This window comes from Typopeltis vanoorti, chromosome 18, assembly GCF_054136105.1.
Source record: "Typopeltis vanoorti isolate ZY-2024b chromosome 18, IOZ_Tvanoo_1.0, whole genome shotgun sequence".
Classification (NCBI taxonomy): domain Eukaryota; kingdom Metazoa; phylum Arthropoda; class Arachnida; order Uropygi; family Thelyphonidae; genus Typopeltis; species Typopeltis vanoorti.
The window spans coordinates 20,713,984-20,731,970 of NC_143566.1; the positions used below are offsets into that span (position 1 = coordinate 20,713,984).

Here is a 17,987-nt window from a genome sequence, read left to right on the forward strand (position 1 = left end):
CAAAGATGGACAAAAACAAGAGATTACCCTTAAATAAAAAAAAGGCTATGGGGCAAAAATGTTTAAAAATTTGAGTCTTAAGAACACACACACTTTTACCCCCCCCCCCCCTTTCATGGCATCAACAATTATTTTCAGTTATAACGAAAATAAAAACTGTGCATCTTTATATAATTTTTTTCATAGCAGTTGTATGATGAAAAGTTCAATCTGAAATTGTTCAATCAAAATAGGAAATCGACATAAAAATGGACACGTTTATTTTTACAAACAATAATCTGTACAAGAGAACATGGGATTTTTTTATTTTTCACGAAGCTGATGTTGGTGGCAATGGCTGTGGTGGTGGTGGGGGCAATGGTGGCCTCATATTTCGTGGTGGAGGAGGAGGGCCAGGAGGTGCTGGTCTCATACCTCTAGGTGGAGGTGGAGGTCCACGACCAGGAAATGGAGGCCTGCCTAGTGGAGGACCTAGAATAAAATAAAATTAAGATAAGTTCTTTTTCAGCTTTCTGAGAAATAATATTGTTATTCTGAATGCTAACTTTCCTCAATCTGCAACTGATGTAAAATTTTCTTTTCATCTTAAATTGAAAAATATTTTGTGATTGAGTATTACTGAGAATCAGGAAAAGCCACTCACACATTATATGCCTGAGTGCATTCTATTGTTTTTTTTTTGTTTTTTTTTTCATAATTAATACCTACAACATGAATAAAGATCTGAGAAATATCTACTTGACTTGCACATTCACACTAGGGTAAGTGCCATTTCAATGCATCTTCTGCACTAGGCTATCCAAAGACAGATCAAGTTTAAGTCTAGTCACCGACTGGAGGAATTATTCTGGGCCTTTCTTCGACCGCTTCCTGAGTTAGTCGATCTCTGGCACAGGGAAGTGTTTTTTTCTTTCTCCCATAAACTCAAGAAGATCAATCGTAGAAATCACACTATTTCCAGACAAAACATATCCTCTTAGGGTTAGGTATCAAGAGATGGCAGCATTTGTTCGCCTGTCTCTTCAGTGGGAGTTGCTTAATAATTAGTGACAATCTTGGGCCAGCTATCTCTGACTGGCTACAGGTGGAGAGTGAACTGCCCACTCTCAGTCTCCAAAAGCTAGAAGGTGTTAAAACCTCACCTACTCCCTATAAGGAAATAACAAAAAGGCATTACCTGATGATAAGTGCCTAGTGCAAAAGATGCATGAGGAGATTTTACAGGAAATTCCTGTAAAATCTCCTTACCAATTGCATGTCAAGATCATACCACCTCTTTTCTGAGCCTTTCCCTCATATCTTATGTTCTAGGATACTGACTTAGTTGCTCATCTCTGGACTTTCTCCACAGTTTCAGTTTTTTTCATCATAATGAAAACTAGGTGACAAAATCTGTGCAAAAGTCCATATGTGGTGTGATCAAGGTCTTGTATACTGGTACAGCTTCAATAAGGAAATACTGTGAATAGAGCATATTTAAATAAATTATAATACTGGAATAAACTCACGTAAAATATTATTTTATTAGTATAATTTTCACTTAAGTATCAAAGGCAACTTTGATACTTAGGAAAAAAGCATCGAACAATAACGTTACTTCACTCTCCTAACTTAAACAGATCTGATGGTCTACGTCTATCCCCCTTTGTGGAAGATGGTACTTTTTAAATCAAATCAGCTAATCTTTCCTAACTTTATTTCATTTAATTGCATATATATATTTTTAATAAGTTAGGAAATATAATGACTTTTTTTTTTTAGTTATCATACATTAGCTACTTAGGTGGCACCTTTGGAATTGTCAGTTATTGTTCAATTAGCTTTTTATATGTATGAAGATGCCTTTGATACTCAGGAGAAAATTATACTAATAAAATAATATTTTATGTGAGTTTATTCCAGTATTATAATTTATTTAAATATGTCTACTCATGGTATTTCCTTATTGAAACAAATATTGAGACTTTACAGTCTACTTACAAACAGTGTGCTAGATACGGTAATTACTACAACAAGAATTTCCTTCAGATATTGTTAAAATATTTGATTTTGTAATACATTCTGGTTATTTTTCCCTTAAAAACAAGTTATATCAATAAATCAAAGGAACAGCAACGGGCACTCCTATTTCTCCTGCTATCGCCAACTTCTTTACGGAGCACTTTGAATAATTTATTTTCGACATTTCACCTAGACCTACTCACTGGTTCAGGTATGTAGATGACATTTTTGCTATCTGGAATGGCTCTTTTTATGTTTCTCTCTAAATTAAATGCTCTTCATCCAAGGATCCAATTCACCCTAGAAGAAGTAGTAAATAAGCAGTTAGCCTTTTTAGATCTTTTAATTCTTCGTCAACCAGATGGTAACCTACATTTCTCAGTTTTTAGGAAGAAGACTCATATAGGCCATTATATCAATGCTGAATTTCATCACCATCCCAGTCAAAAGGCTGGAACTATTAAAACACTGATTCATTGGGCCCAATTCTTATGTTCTTCAGATGAACTATTACAGAAAGAATTACAGCATATTGTTTCCACTTTTTTATCTAACGGTTATAAGAATTATTTCATCAAAAGAGCTTTGAACAGATTTGCTATCTCTACCTTTTCAAATACATAAGAAATAACTTGTACTCCTATCCCTTATGTGCAAGGCATTAGTGAACACATAGTGAAAGTTTTAAAACCACTAAATATTTTTGTTGCCTTTTTTCCCATAAAAAAATCTCCACCTTTCTCACTTCTCCAAAGGACAAGCTTCCACATCTCAATTATCCAGGCGTCTAGCAGATTCCTTGCTCTTGTGGGTTATTTATTTCAAACAAACAGAAAGATCTGCTTTTATTCGGCTAGAACACAAATCTTATATTCAATACCTTGAGCCTGAAGTCTAGACTTGCAGAGCATGTTATCAATACTAGACAGAGTTCACTGGAACAAGACAAGAGTCCTTCACAAAAGTCGGTTCCTCATGGAACGGCTTTATAAAGAAACGTGAAACTTTTCTTAGCTCTCCTAACTTAAAGAGATCTGATGGTCTATGTCTGTCCCCTTTGTGGGAGATAGTACTTCTTAAATCAGCTAATTTTTCCTAACTCTATTTTATTTAATTGTGTGTGTGTGTGTGTGTGTGTAGCTTTTTGCATATACTGAAGATGCCTTTGATACTTAGGTGAAATTTATACTAATAAAATAATATTTTATGTGAGTTTTGCTCATGTAAACATCAGAATTAGATGGAAAATCTGAGGATAAAGATTCTCCCAAAGTTTCGCATGAGGAGAATTGAAATATTATGTATAATGTGCATCCAAAGAGAAAGTTGGCAACCTAACTGAGAAATTACTCAATAAGCTTCTGTGCCACACGTATTAAGCAACCACTTGAGAGTTCTAGCTCCTGTCCAAAGGTGGGCAGGACATAAGCAAGAAGACCCTTCTGTTGAGTGATAATGGTGGAATCCACACTTCCGATCGTTTAGTAACTGAGAAGCTTAACGGTAGCATGGAATTTACTGAAAATGTCTATGAAACATGGGCAAACATTCTGCAGCGCTGGATAACTCGTATGAAAAAATAATAATCATTGAATACGGCAGAATTTTTGCTCATATTTAATAGGCATGTTCAGTAAATATTTCTGATATTTTTACTTAAGTTTCTATTGGTATGTAGATTTCTTGGCTTTATGGAGAGCCTATTTCTAGGAAATACATCTGTTGTGAGCTACCTACTGGTAACAAGGGACTAAGAGCACTAACAGAATTAAGATTTCTTAAGCACTGTGAGGTACAGAAACTCACAACCTGTTGCAGAATTAAATAAACTTTTTGGTTTCGAAAAGCTCACTGCATTTATAGGCAAACTAACAAATCACTACTAGTATGCCAGCTGAACAATGCCAAAAAATTAGATAAATATTTAATGGTCATCTTTAAACAATATATCTTTAATATTATCTTATATAAAATTTCATCTTATATAAAAAATTCTACCAACTTCAAATCTTTAATCCAAAATTTAATTTTAAGCAGTAGTGTTATCATAGTTAATTTTCACCTAGCTTCTTTACTCACCACTATCTCTATTTCTGACACCTTGGTATTACTTAAAACATTTTCCTCTCCTGACATTACTGATCTCTTCAATTCTGCCATCCATTTATCCACTTGGAAGAACAGATAGAAGCACACCAATGCTCTCTCATTTTCTCAAATTTTTATATAGAAAATTTTGCAAAATACACCCTCTGTGCAAAAAGAAAAAACCGAACTTTTGATAGAAAATAAAACACAGGCCAATTATAATTATTCAAATCATTTATTTCAATCAATATACTCTCCCTCAGCTTCGATACAGCGTTTCGTACGGCCAATTAATTCGTTAAACGAGTTTTTTATATTGGTTTTTGGGATACCGTTGAGGGTCGTGGTTACTGCCGTTTGAATGTCTTCAATGATGTCGTATCGCTTTCTTTTCACTGGCAAATAAAGTCAGAGGAAGAGAAAGAAGTCACATGGTGCTAAATCAGGTGAATACGGTGGGTAATCCAACACAGAAACTTGGTTTTTGCTCAAAAACTCTCTCACAAAATATCCGAACGATGAGATGGTGCATTATCGTGCAAAAGTAACCAGCTGCCTGCATCACCATATTCATGCCGTACGCGACGAATTCTCGCTATCAATCACTTCAAAACTTCGAGATAAAACCTCACCATTGACTGCTTGGTTAGGCGGAACGAATTCTTTGTGGATAATGCCCTTGGAATCGTAGAAACAAATCAGCATTGACTTTACTTTTGACTTCCCCAAGCGACTTTTTTTCGGATGTCCCTCTTCTGGCGCTTTGTTTCAGGCTCATACTCAAAACACCACACATTTCGTTACCAGTAACAATCGTTTCAAGGAAGTTTGAGTCCTTACGAATAGTTTTAATGAGGTCCTTGCAGTGTTCAATTCGATACATTTTTTGGTCGTCAGTCAACTTGTGGGGAACAAATCGTGAATTCAATTTACGAAGGCCCAAACTCTCGGTCAAAATGTTGTGCAGTTGATTTTGGAATCCCCAATTCATCTTCAATCAATCTCATTGATGATTTTGGGTTTTCTTTGATGAAATTATGCACTTTTTGGATGTTAACTTCGCTCAGTCCAGTTTTTGGACGGCCCAGCTTTATGTTGTCCTCAAGCGTCTCACCACCACTTTGAAATCACTTAAACCACTCGTAAACTTGAGTAAGGGATAAGCATTCATCACTGTATGCTTTTTGAAGAATTTGATGTGTTTTGGTAAAACGTTTACCAAGTTTAACACAAAAGTCAATTGCAGCTCTCTGTTTGAAACTCATTTTCCGACCGTTCATGAAAACACACTGTCACTCTTGGCACTATAACTCAGCTTCTAATGAAACAAATGTCATAAACAGTCGACACAACACTAATGAAGGTTGCCACTTTTGACAACAAAAAGATACAACAGGTGGTGCCACTAGTTTCTTCTATTTTTGAAAAGTTTGGTTTCTTTTTGGACAGAGAGTGTATGATTTTCATTCACAAATCTTATATCTGGCTAAGATATAGTATGGTGCACTTTCCATCTGGTTTCATGGCTCAGACATAGACTAATTCCTCTTCCACTACAACAGTCCACACATTCAGTTCAGTTCAAGAATTCAGTTCACTACAAATGAAGAAAATAACAATCTGTCTTTTATAGACACTTTAATCACATCTTCCTACTGACATATTCTTTCTCAGTTTACAAAAAACAAACTCACACAGGTAGATACATTTGTATTTTATACAATATGGCACATATTTGTAACTCCTGTCTTTAGGCCTTTCTTTTACGTTTCTTTGCATGCCATCTATTTGCAAAAGAAAGACAACCTACTGAATTTCATAACCCTGTCTTGTTGTAAAACAGATGTATATATATATCCATAATGATGTACCTCCATATTTTTATCAGGCCCTTTGGTAGGAAAGGCCTGTTCACATCACATTGAGACTAGAAAGAACCATTATAAGGTAATTTCGATGAAGCTGAGTTAGCCAGTTTCATACATTGCTTTTCCTCCCAGGATCTCAAGTTTTTTCATTCTGAAAAACAAGCGAATCTGCCAGTAGAACACAATTGAAGCCAGCCATAATACATTAATCAAATAGGAATGACTAACCTATCAGAGCAGTGAGTGAGTTTTAAGGAAGTCAAGTACTTGGCTGTGCTGGGCTATTGTCTTAGCACAATGGGAACAGAAAAATGTATCAGTTTATCAAATGGCTTTCACATGCATTTTACAGACACATAATTCCTCTTTGTCATTTACAAAAGATTGTAGTACTCAAATGACTCAAGGTCATCTATAGCCAGTGACTTAAAACTGATGTCACTATAGCCAGTGACATCAGTTTTAATGATGTCACTGGCTATATTGTGTTTTAATGCTATCAAAACACAATCCTACCTTATGTACCAGAAGAAAAACAATGCTCACTCCACTCGCTTTTGATAACATTCAGCTTATCACCCAAAATCAGTTTCTCTTCTGGGCTGACTTTTTTACACTTTGCCTATTCTGGCATAAATACATCATGTCCACTGCCTCATCACAGTCTCCAAAAAAAGTTTGGTATTATTTTTCATTCTGAATTATTTCTCTTCTGCTCAACTACTAACACTTTATAAATCCAAATTTATGCAGCCTTATTGTTCTCACATTAATATATTCCTGTCCTTTGAAATATTGTTCCCTATATCATTTTCCCCAATGAACATAACTTCCAACTCATCAAGAAACACATTAACAAATTCCTTTCTTCTCTATAATTACTTTCTTATGACAGCACTGTTGTGTTAGAGGGCTTTAGACTTCTTGTGTGCACATGTGTGTGTGTGTGGGGGGGGGGATGATAGATAAAATGAATAAATAATTATCATGCAGTTTTAGCTGGCTCAGCATAATCTCATATGTCATGGCATCTGGATCTTTATATTTGATCAGATGTTTTTTCTTAGTTTAATATTCACTTCCAGAAAGTTTATCTATCTCTTCTTCTCAAGTTGGCTAATTTTTAAATCTGTCCTGCTTGAACTGTGTCCACAATTGAAAATAATATGCCTTGTTAAATCCTTGTTTGCTCAATTTATTTGATTTGTTTCTCTGTGCCAACAGATTATCATTCATCTTTAAATCAAAAATCAGGGAGACGAGAAGCCTCTCAAAATTCATCAGAATCTATTTAGTTGTGGAGGGGGGGGGGGGGGAAGGTGCAAAAACTGTCAGTAAATCACAACTGTGCAGCAAGTTTTCATTTCAAGTGCATATCCTATTTTGGAATAGTGAAGGCATTATTTTGAGATTTTTTTTAATCCAGATGAGACTACCAAAATGATAAATATTGTGAGGCTTTGGGAAAACTGAAAAAAGACCTAACCTGAAATCATCAGACATAATCTTACATCATGATAGTGTTAGACCCCCATACTACTCACTAGACCTACTGCTACTGTTCCAATTTTAGTTTATGATACTACAGCGACTCTCACTACAGCAAACACTATTATAATAAGCTCATTCACTATAACATGAATAGTCCCCACTACTGCCTAATAGTCACAATGTACTAATATAAAAGAAATTCATTATAGCACACTATCCACTATAGCAAACTATACCTGTGGTCCCCAGGAGTTGGTAGCAAGAGTTGAGAGTATATAGTTTATACCTTTGCTACAATTTTAGTTTGGATTACTTTGGTACACTGGTTAGTGAATCAAGGTTAAGATAGAGTCAAAAGAGAAAACAGGAATGAACGCTTCATTTGTGCAAAAATTATTTTGATAAATCAACTGAGAAAGTATTATATTAGGAAAGGAAACAGTAATCCAGTTGAGAGGAAGCAACAAAACAAAAAAAAAAAAAATAAATAAAAATGAATAACATAAGATTAAAAGCAGCTGCAAGAGTGAAAAAATCTCTATGCAAAATTGCGATGTACTGTAGACAATTGATGCAGCTAAGCATATTAAGTAGAGTTATTAGAGAAAAAATGATGGAATCAGTGATAATGTTAACCAAATTTTCCGCCTGCTCTGAAATGAGTGAATCATTATTGTAACACTCAGTTTTATGAATTTATTCAATTTTGATGGTATTTAATCTTTTGTAGAAAAGAAATGTACCATATAATATCGTGTATAATGTGAAAATTTATGTTAAAAAATACTACTTAAAGTTAGAGGTTCGCATTATATGCGGATCTTAAAAAATATAACATCTTATTAGACTTGCACACACAATATATTCTACCTAATGCCTATGCAACCAAATCTACTTGACCCACTCGCATTCGGCGACCGAGCGCGCATCGTATCTGAGCATAAAGCCAGTAATGTAAGTAGTGCTAATATCCCACCCCCTTGGCAGGATATTAGCACAGTTAGGTATATTGGTTTAATCACAGTTCATTTTAAATATTATTCGTTAAACAAACCAAGCCTGAAAATGAGCCAACAGAAATGTAAACGTTTATCTTTTGAAGCAGGATTTAAATTGTGTGTCGTGCAGTTTGCATAAGAACATAATAACAGTGTTGCAATGAGAGAATTTGGTGTAGCAGAGAGTAATATTAGACTTTGGCGTAAGCAAAAAGACATTCTTGAAAAAATCCCCAAAACAAAACGTGCCAGTCGTGGAGATGTAGCATCCTTTCCAGAACTCGAGGAGCTAAATGAATGGATTTTGATGCAATGACAAGATGGCATTATAGTAACAAGAAATGCAATTCGTTTTCGAGCTCTACAACTCAAGAATGGTAAATTCAAGAACACACCAGGTATTTCATCTTTTCTTGCTTCGCCTAGGTCAGGGGTGGCCAACCTTTTATAGTTCGTGCGTCAATTTTTTAATTTTAAAGTTAAGATGCGCCAACTTATATAGTTCGTGCATCAATTTTTTTTATTTTAAAGTTAAGATGCGCCAACTTACCACTTTTCAGCCCTTTTAAAATAAGATAATATGGATATATTTAACAGTTATGCATGAATGCTTTATTATGTATATGGTAATATAGACATTTTTAGCAGTTTTAAATAAAAGGATTTCATATAAAGTAAACATATGAAATTTCAATTTCATATGATTACTTTATTGATTTATTATTTATTTTATATTGAGACTTTTGAAATTGCTTTGCTTTTGCTAAGCTTGTAGTGTTTGGAGTTAAATCAGTCAGTCGCGACTGTAGTTTGTTCTTAATCATTTCATTGATGAAAATGCTTGTTCGCATCTGTATGTAGTTCCAAAACAACAGATATAACTCTGAGCAAATTTTCTCAGGTCTGGAAAATGTTCACAGGGCAACGATCGCTAGAAATTAATTAGATCAGAAGCATCTGGGAGTGATGGAAGTTCATTACATTTCATTTTCAATAAAGAATTGGTTCTGAGATCAATAAGTTCCATTTGTATGTTACTAGACATCGTCAAGATTTTTTGTTCACTAAGTCAAAAGGGATTTATAAATGTAAGTATGCAGTCTTCTTCTTCGGCAAAATCGCTAAAACGACTGTTAAAGAAGTCTTGCAATAATCTGAGTTTCTCAGTATATTCTGTAAAGTTGCCATTATCTTCAACAGATTCACTATGTTTGGAAATAGACTTAAATCCCCATTTTCTAACTTGGAGATGAACAGTTTTAATTTCATTTTGAATGCACTGATGTCATTTACTAAGCTAGGAAACAATTGGTTCTTGCCCTGCAGTTTCAAATTTAGATCAGTGAGGTAGCTGAACTAAAAATTCTAAATCAAATAGCCATTTCTCATCACACAACAGGGCTTTTTTCTCATGCAGCTCACCCTTCTCTTCCAGAAAATTACGAACACTTTCTTTCAGCTTCCAAAATCTACTGAGAACTTGTCCATTAGAAAGCCATCGCACCTCACAATGACGGAAGAGTTCACCATATTCCATATCTAGCAGTTCACAATATTCTCTGAATTCTGTTCTGTTTAACCCTCTTGCTCTAATTTTATTCACACACTTTGCAACTGGTATCATAACATGCTTCAAATTTAGAGTTTTCCCACACAGAGATTCTTCATGTATAATACAGTGATACTTTAGTAGAGAACGACCTAAAAACCTTTCAAGTAAAGTTAAAGTCCCAGAAACTCTACCTACCATTGACTGTGCTCTATCAGTGCAAACACTGATGAGCTTACTAGAATCTAGTTGTTGATTTTGTAGACATGACTTTACTTTGTCAAATATGTCTGACCCTCTTGTTTTCCATGAAATGACTCAAGACCGATAAGTTCTTCAAAGATGTTAAAATTACCATCAATTCCTCTTATAAATATGCTTAATTGGGCTACATCACATATGTCAGCTGATTCGTCCAAGGCTAAAGAAAAGAAAGAACAAGCATGAACATGGACTTTCAATTGCTCATTAACATCATGGGAAAGTTCTTCGATGCGTCTTGTAATTGTTTGCTTGGACAGAGCAATTTGGTTTACTTTTCTTTCAACATTCTTATCACCATGACATTTTGCAAATTTTTCGAGACAGGGCTTAACAACTTTCTCTCCATCAGAGAAAGGCTTGTTTTTTAGCCACTACAAAGGAAATTTCATAAGACGCCTCCAGCATTGCCACACTTTCACAACTTTGTTTCACAAATATATTTTGTCTCTTTTTTTATTTTTTCCTTTTTCATAACTACATATTCTTTCCGCAACTCAGACCCAGGAACTAACTTCAGTTTTTCTTCTAATTCAGCTTGATGTTTTCTATAGTGTCTGTTAAGATCATGTCTTCTATTATCTGAGAGAGTGCTTTCACAAACAATGCACAACGGTTTTCCTGAAGGACCCGCAATAAATAAGAACTCATTTCCCCACAGTTCATTAAACTGGAGCTTGCTATCACCTTTTGCTTTTCTTCTGCTAATTTTCTTTTGAAAATTAATGGGTAGCTGACTGTAAAAAAAAAATTATCCCAAAAAGTAAAGCTTATTATTAAATAATTTATTTAAATTATTTTATTGTTTTTAACATTATGAACATTCAAAAACAGTTCTACAAGTTTAAGATAAGATTCCTGTTTTCATGACGGCTTAATGCAGTTCTATAAGTTTAAAAATCATATATATATATATATATATATATATATATATATATATATATTTTTTTTTTTCATAGAGAGTTTTCGTCTCTCTCTCGTAATATATTATGTCCAATGAAATATGAGATCGCTTCCTGCCATAAAACAGTCGATCAGCTGGCAATCGCACGCACAACCCAAACATCCTCATTACGAAAGATTTGCCGATGATCAGTTAAATTTTAGGAATAAACCTACTATACGTAAATTAAAAGGAAAGCTATTGTATAAAAAAAAAAACATAAAAACACACACATACAAATACACTGAATAATTGCATGTTTCAGTAATCAGCAAATTAGTTGAGTGGGAAAGAACTTGACATACGTGTTCAAAATGAAAACATTTATTTTTAAATTTACAGAACTATATTAAGCCTTCATGAAAACAGAAATCTTATCTTAAACTTAAAGAACTGTTAATAAAAAACATAAAGCTCGAAAACACGGGATTGTTTAGTCACATCGAATCAGAAGTTCATCGACTGTTATGACACGAGAGTCAGCTGTAAACAGATTGAGTAACCGGTGATGCATGTCAGCATTTGCCGGTGCTTCAAGATCAAACAAGTATAATAAGTGCGCACTCTAGAATTCAGTGGTACATACATACATACATGCGATGTGCCATAGGTTGGCCACCCCTGGCCTAGGTGGTGCAATAGATTTATGAAACGCAAAGCATTAACATTACGACACCGAACAAAAATTGTGCAGAAGTTACCAAAGCAGCTTGAAGAAAAAGTAGTCCTTCCATCAGTTTATCATAAAATTACGGAAGTGTCACAGATATGAACTTTCCCAAATTGGCAATATGGATGAGACGCCCATGTACTTTGATATGCCTGGGAATCGAACAGTAAACTCAGTTGGTGAAAAGGGTGTCCTCATAAAAACAACGGGACATGAAAAAATGCATTTTACCATTGTTCTAGCATGCATGGCAGATGGAACCAAATTAAAGCCGACAGTGATATTTAAAAGGAAGAAAATTCCGAAGCATATGAATTTTCCACCAGGTGTCATTGTTTGTGCTAATCAGAAAGGTTGGATGGATGAAGAAGGTGTACAATTGTGGCTGGATCAAGTATGGAACAAACGTCCAAGTAGCTTGTTACGTCAACAAAGCATGCTAGTCTGGGATATGTTCCGGGCGCATTTAATGGAGGCAAGCAAAGAGAAAGCACATGAGCTACATACAGATCTAGCAGTCATACCGGGTGGTCTAACTTCCGTTTTGCAGATGTCAGCTTGATTAGGCCGTTTAAAGATCACTTAGGTGAAAAATGGAGAGAATGGATGTCATCTGGTTTGATGAAGATGACAAAGGGTGGGAATTTTCAGAAACCTGAGATCACCCTAGTCACCAGCTGGATTAAAGAAGCATGGGATTCGATACCATCTGAAATGATTCAATGCTCATTTCTTAAATGTGGAATAAGTAATTCAATGGATGGATCCGAAGATGACGTCATATACAAAAGCGAGGATGACGCACAACAAAATGGAGAGCATGATGACGACAACTGCTACACTGATGACACAATGCCTACAGATGAATTTATAAATGAAATGTTTGATGACTCAAAAGATGAAGAAGAATTTAAAGGATTTTGACATTTTGTTTTAAAATAAATATTTATTTCGTTAATTCGTATTGTATTATTTATAATGTTATGGAACAAGATTAACAAATCGCATTATACGTGGACATGGCATTTTAGGGCTAGTTTTCAAACGAAATTTCTAGTTCGCATTATATGCGAAAATATACGGTAACTGAAAATTTTGCTCTCAATTAAAAAAAATTACACACAAGCATGTAAATGTTTAATTATAAACAGTAAGATAAGAACATGATCTTAATAGAACCTAATCAAAGGTCAAGTATGAATGATGGAAATAAATCATGTTGAAGCTGCATATATTTATTAATGAGGGGGGGGGTCCTGAAAAGTTCTGATTAACACCTAGAACAAAAATGATAATTAAAGCAATGATATAACCAGAAGAAATAACATATCCTAAACCCTTTAACCCACATGTTTCATCAAATTGTAATAATTTGTTCTTTTTCTTTTAGGATAAATAAAAGGCATAAAAATAATTAATTTTTCTTCTAGGTGTTTATCAGAACTTTCCAGACATCCCCTCTCTTCATGTGTATTTTTTTTTTTTTTTTTTTTTTTTGGGGGGGGGGGGGAGAGATTTCTCTAATGCTATATATTTCTGTTGTATGCTCATAATGTTCTGCATTAAATAGCTTGCTTACCCTCTCTCCTGGCCCATCTTTTCTTCTTCTTATTATTATTACATGACACTGCAAAGAAGTCCAAGGACTCATCGAGGGAGGCCACCTACTCTACAACTCTCTGTCTCCAACACTCAATCCATGAACTACAACTACGATCATCATCTTCCACCCACCACCACTAGTATTTTCACAGACAATCACAAACATCCATGCCCATGGCAGGATTTGAACCCACAGCCTTTTGGCTGCAGACTGGATACACTAACCACTCGGCCAACCAGAAAGCTGTGGTCTATAACAATATTTTAAGCTGCTTTTTGTTTCTGCTGTCATAAACAGGTTGAAAGTTTATGCCAGTGTAGTGAAATCTCCTGTGTATGAAAAGAATCCTCTTTACTCGTTCAATGGAGCTCCTTTTGCACTAACTAGTTACCTTTTAGAAGACAGATGGGAATCAATAAATCAGTCTTTTTAGGTGAGACAGTATGTTAGACAGCTGCTGTCTAACATACTGTCTCCTTGCCCTAAATCCTAATACCTGTATTATTGTCTGTAACAGCAAGTTTTTTTTTTTTTTTTGAGATACAGAGTTAAAACCAAAGTTTTTGAGTTTTAGCCTAAATTTTTTGAGTTTTAAACTCAGAATATGAGTTAAAAATTTCTCTAGTCAGAGACTAGAATCAAACCTATAATAATATTTCTTTAGGTAGCCAAGCACTACAGATGCAAATGCCATTCGCACAGGGCTACGTGAAGGCATTCTAAATCTCAAACATATAAGAGACATGCATACTTACATGAGAAACCATGCAAGGGTAGAAGAAGAAGAAAAGAGGAGCTGCGTGACGTTTCAAGTGATATAAGCTTCTGTGCCTCCACTGACTTAACTAGTGCAGACTGGATTTTGATGAGTTGTCTGTTGAGCCTTTAGGATGATTTTGCATTCTTTGAGTAATGATAGTACTCCCACCTCCGATGGGTGGTGTTCATTCAAATTTACATTTAAAGTTATGACATTCTCTTTAAAACACAGGTAGCCATCAATCAGCATCAATTTTCACTGAACACTTCACTTCAGACTCATTGTATTAAGTACTCATCTGTACTGCATTTATAACATGTAAACACACAAAAAAAGAATGACTAATACTTTACAAATATTGAAACTAACAAGTCATCAACAAGTAAATAAGGTTACAGAAGGTAAAATGCTAACAATGTATTGTTTGAAACAATATTTACTGTGTGCACATATGATGTATAAACAGCAAACATCACATCACATAACTTTTTTAACTCACATCAAGATATGAGTTAAAAAACTAAAGACTAAGGAGAATGACACTTTCTTATGTTTTTGGCAAAGACATACACTCATTACAATTTAAGTTATGGTGGTTGATTAAGGCTTCCGCAATTTTCTTAAACACTCGTATTTAAAGTGACAACGATGAAGTAATCCAGTTCTATGCTTGGTGTCAACATGCTGTGTACTAAGCCAGACTATTTAAGATTATTGCAGGCAATGTAAGCTTGATGCTCCTGTATTATTTTTCCACAGAATGATAATATGTACAAAAGCAACAACAATGAAGTAATCGAGTTCCATGTCTACATGCTCCACTAAGCTGGACTTCAGGCTTGAAGGAAAGTATCCAAGATGAGTTTACTGATAGTAAAGAATGTCAATATTAAATTTTATTTCTTTATGATCCTGGAACAGGTTCAGAAATAGCAGGGATGTATGAAATCAGAACTCTTTGTAAAGTTTCCTTGAGCTGGAGTATAATAACAGATCTGCTGTATTTGTCTTTAAGAGAAACCATTTTTTAGCATAATGTTCTGGATGTTATGAATTTTCATCCAGAGCTTGGAACAAATAACATGTGCCCGGTGTAGCATAATGCCTAACTTTTGAAAAGGATGATAAGTTGAATTATACAGTATGTTTCAGCCAATGAAGATTGGTTTACAGTGCAGAGAAGTAATAAGTTTGTAAGGAGAATGGGAAAGCAAAATGCAAAATAAGCCAGTTTACTGGCTTATTTGGCATTTGGATTTTTGATGTTTTTATAGTTTTTTTATTGTTGGATTTTTTTGTTATGATTATTTTTAAACTATTTTTTGTGGGAGAATTTTTGCGACCAACAGTAAAATTACATTTCTTTGAGATGTGATTCAATTGTATGTAGTAAGGAAGAGATAAAAAGGAAGTGGAACATGCAATGGGAGGTGACAGACTTGCAAACATACTGTCCACACTGAGGGAAGTCAGTCTACTGTCCATGCATTGCCTCTTTTTTTGATTTCCATGGTGAATTCTATACAACAATAAACTATCTTTTCCAGATGCTTATGGAATGTATCTTTGGAATAAGACTGAGAATATATCCCTAATATAATCATATCTAGAAGAATAGTTGGGGTAGTATTGATGAGAACAAGGTTTCCTCAGAATGTTCTAGGTAGAAACTGGCCATTGCAGGAGAGAGAGTGGATTGCCTATTGGAGTGAAGAGTTTATTTTTGTAACTGAAGTAGCCAGACCAGATACAAAGTCAAACAGTTTTACTATGTCAGAAGAAAAGATTTATTTTATCAGCTGAAGTGAAGCATCAAGGAAAACATTAGTAAACAATGATTCCACATCTAAACTGATATGATACCAGCAACTTGGAGGGGATGATTCTTGATTTTATTAGAAAATCTGATAAATACATGGCAAATATTGTTTTTAATAATCTACTGTGAGCATTCTATCTTATGTAACTGTTTATACCTACTCTAATGATGACATGTTAGTTTCAAGCTGAAATATTTGTAAATGAACAATAGTTAACATTTTCTTGGTTTATGTGTAATAAATGCAATACTGATATGACACAAGTGCCTTTAAAAATACCAGGACTGATCCTTGTCATCTTAATACCTATGTCCTATGGAACAAAAGTTTCCACTGACAAGATTTCTAGAGAAATTAAAGAAGTCAATAATCTCTTTCTATCTAAACAGCAATCTAAATTACTTCCCCGAATCAATCATTTTTTGAATATCACATCAATGAGAATGCTATTAAAAACATAAAAATCAGTGTACTTTTTTTGGGTAGATGACATATTAAAAATAAATAAAAGCAGTTAATGAATAGTTACTAAGAAATTCTTCATATAATATAGTAAATTAAATTATTATTTTTCAATGGATAACAACAAACACAAAATTAATGAATTTATAATATTAATAATATTTTTTTTCCTCCCTACTATCACCTGAGGTTACTTCAAGCAACTTGTCTACTGATGGCAATCAGATGTAATTTACTTTAATTTGAACATAGATACCACTAATTTTTAGCTTATCATTATAAAAAACTGCATGTTATTAATACCAAATGGAGGTGGCCGAGGTCCAAAACCCATTCCAGGTGGTGGTGGTGGTGGGGGTCTCATCCCAGGAGGTGGTGGAGGCATGCCAGGTGTTCCAAATGGTGGAGGAGGAGGTGGAGGTATTCCTGGAGGTGGTCCTAAAATATATACATATATTTTAAGTCCTAAAATATATACATACTCTCTCTCTCTCTCTCTATATATATATATATATCTGCATGCGATATATTTATTACTATCAAGTATTAGTTAAAATTAAAAATTAGGGCGTGCACACACACACACATACACAACAGCAAAGTCAGTTACTGGATATTTATTTTCATTAATTAATTAATCAATAAAAACATTTACTATTATAAGAATAAGAAAAAGAAAGCAAAAACGAAAACTCAACATAACTGATTTCTTGTAAACTAAAAGCTTGGTGAAGAACGAACTGGATTCAGGCCAAATTGAGGCTGTCAGGATCAGATCTTCACTTTATGATAATCATCATCATTATCAAATTCCTGACACGTACCCTCAAGGGGTGTACAGGATATGATAGTACTACATGAAAAATTTACATCATTACTAACTTCCTATCTACAATTTTCTTCCAAATCAGTCTGTTACTTGTCAAGACTCCAACATTATCACATCTTATATTTCTATCGTCTAAGGCACTTTGTACCATATCAATCCACCTATATCTTGGTCTTCCTCTGGGTCGTTTTCCTGCCAACCCGGAAGAGAACACTTGTTTTGCTAATCTATCCTCGTCCATTCTGTTTAAGTGACCATTCCACCTTAGATTAGCTCTGCTAACGCATTCCTGAATGCTGACAATGTCAAGTTCTTTCCTAATGTCCTCGTTTTTAATATGATATGGCCATTGATGCCATCTGTTCATACCCCTAATCTTTCTCAGGACTCTCATAGCTGCGGTCTCTAGTCTTTGGTCAAGTGTTTTACTTCTGACCCAGCTCTCAGATCCAAACCAGTTTTAACTTATTCCATAAGTTAAAACTGGTTTGAACACTGTCTTGTATACAGCTAATTTAGTGTTCTGACTAATTTTTGTCTTATTCCATATGAATTTATTCAATTAACTTCCTACCATACCAGCTTTGTTGATTCCGTTGTGTATTTCCATATTTAATTTACTATCTTCACTAAAAATCGTGCCT

At 34.5% G+C, this 17,987-nt stretch overlaps 1 protein-coding gene across 1 annotated transcript in view; it reads right to left on the reverse strand.

The window, feature by feature from the left end:
• Positions 1-243: 243 nt before the first annotated feature.
• Positions 244-17,987, reverse strand: part of Spx (Spliceosomal protein on the X) — a 150,384-nt gene continuing 132,640 nt past the window's right edge. The window contains exons 9-10 of the mRNA XM_090407932.1: positions 16,818-16,952; positions 244-471 (exon numbers count right to left, since the gene is read on the reverse strand). Coding sequence (XP_090264058.1) covers positions 311-471; positions 16,818-16,952 — 296 coding nt within the window. The 3' untranslated portion in view covers positions 244-310. The remainder of the gene's footprint in view (positions 472-16,817; positions 16,953-17,987) is intronic.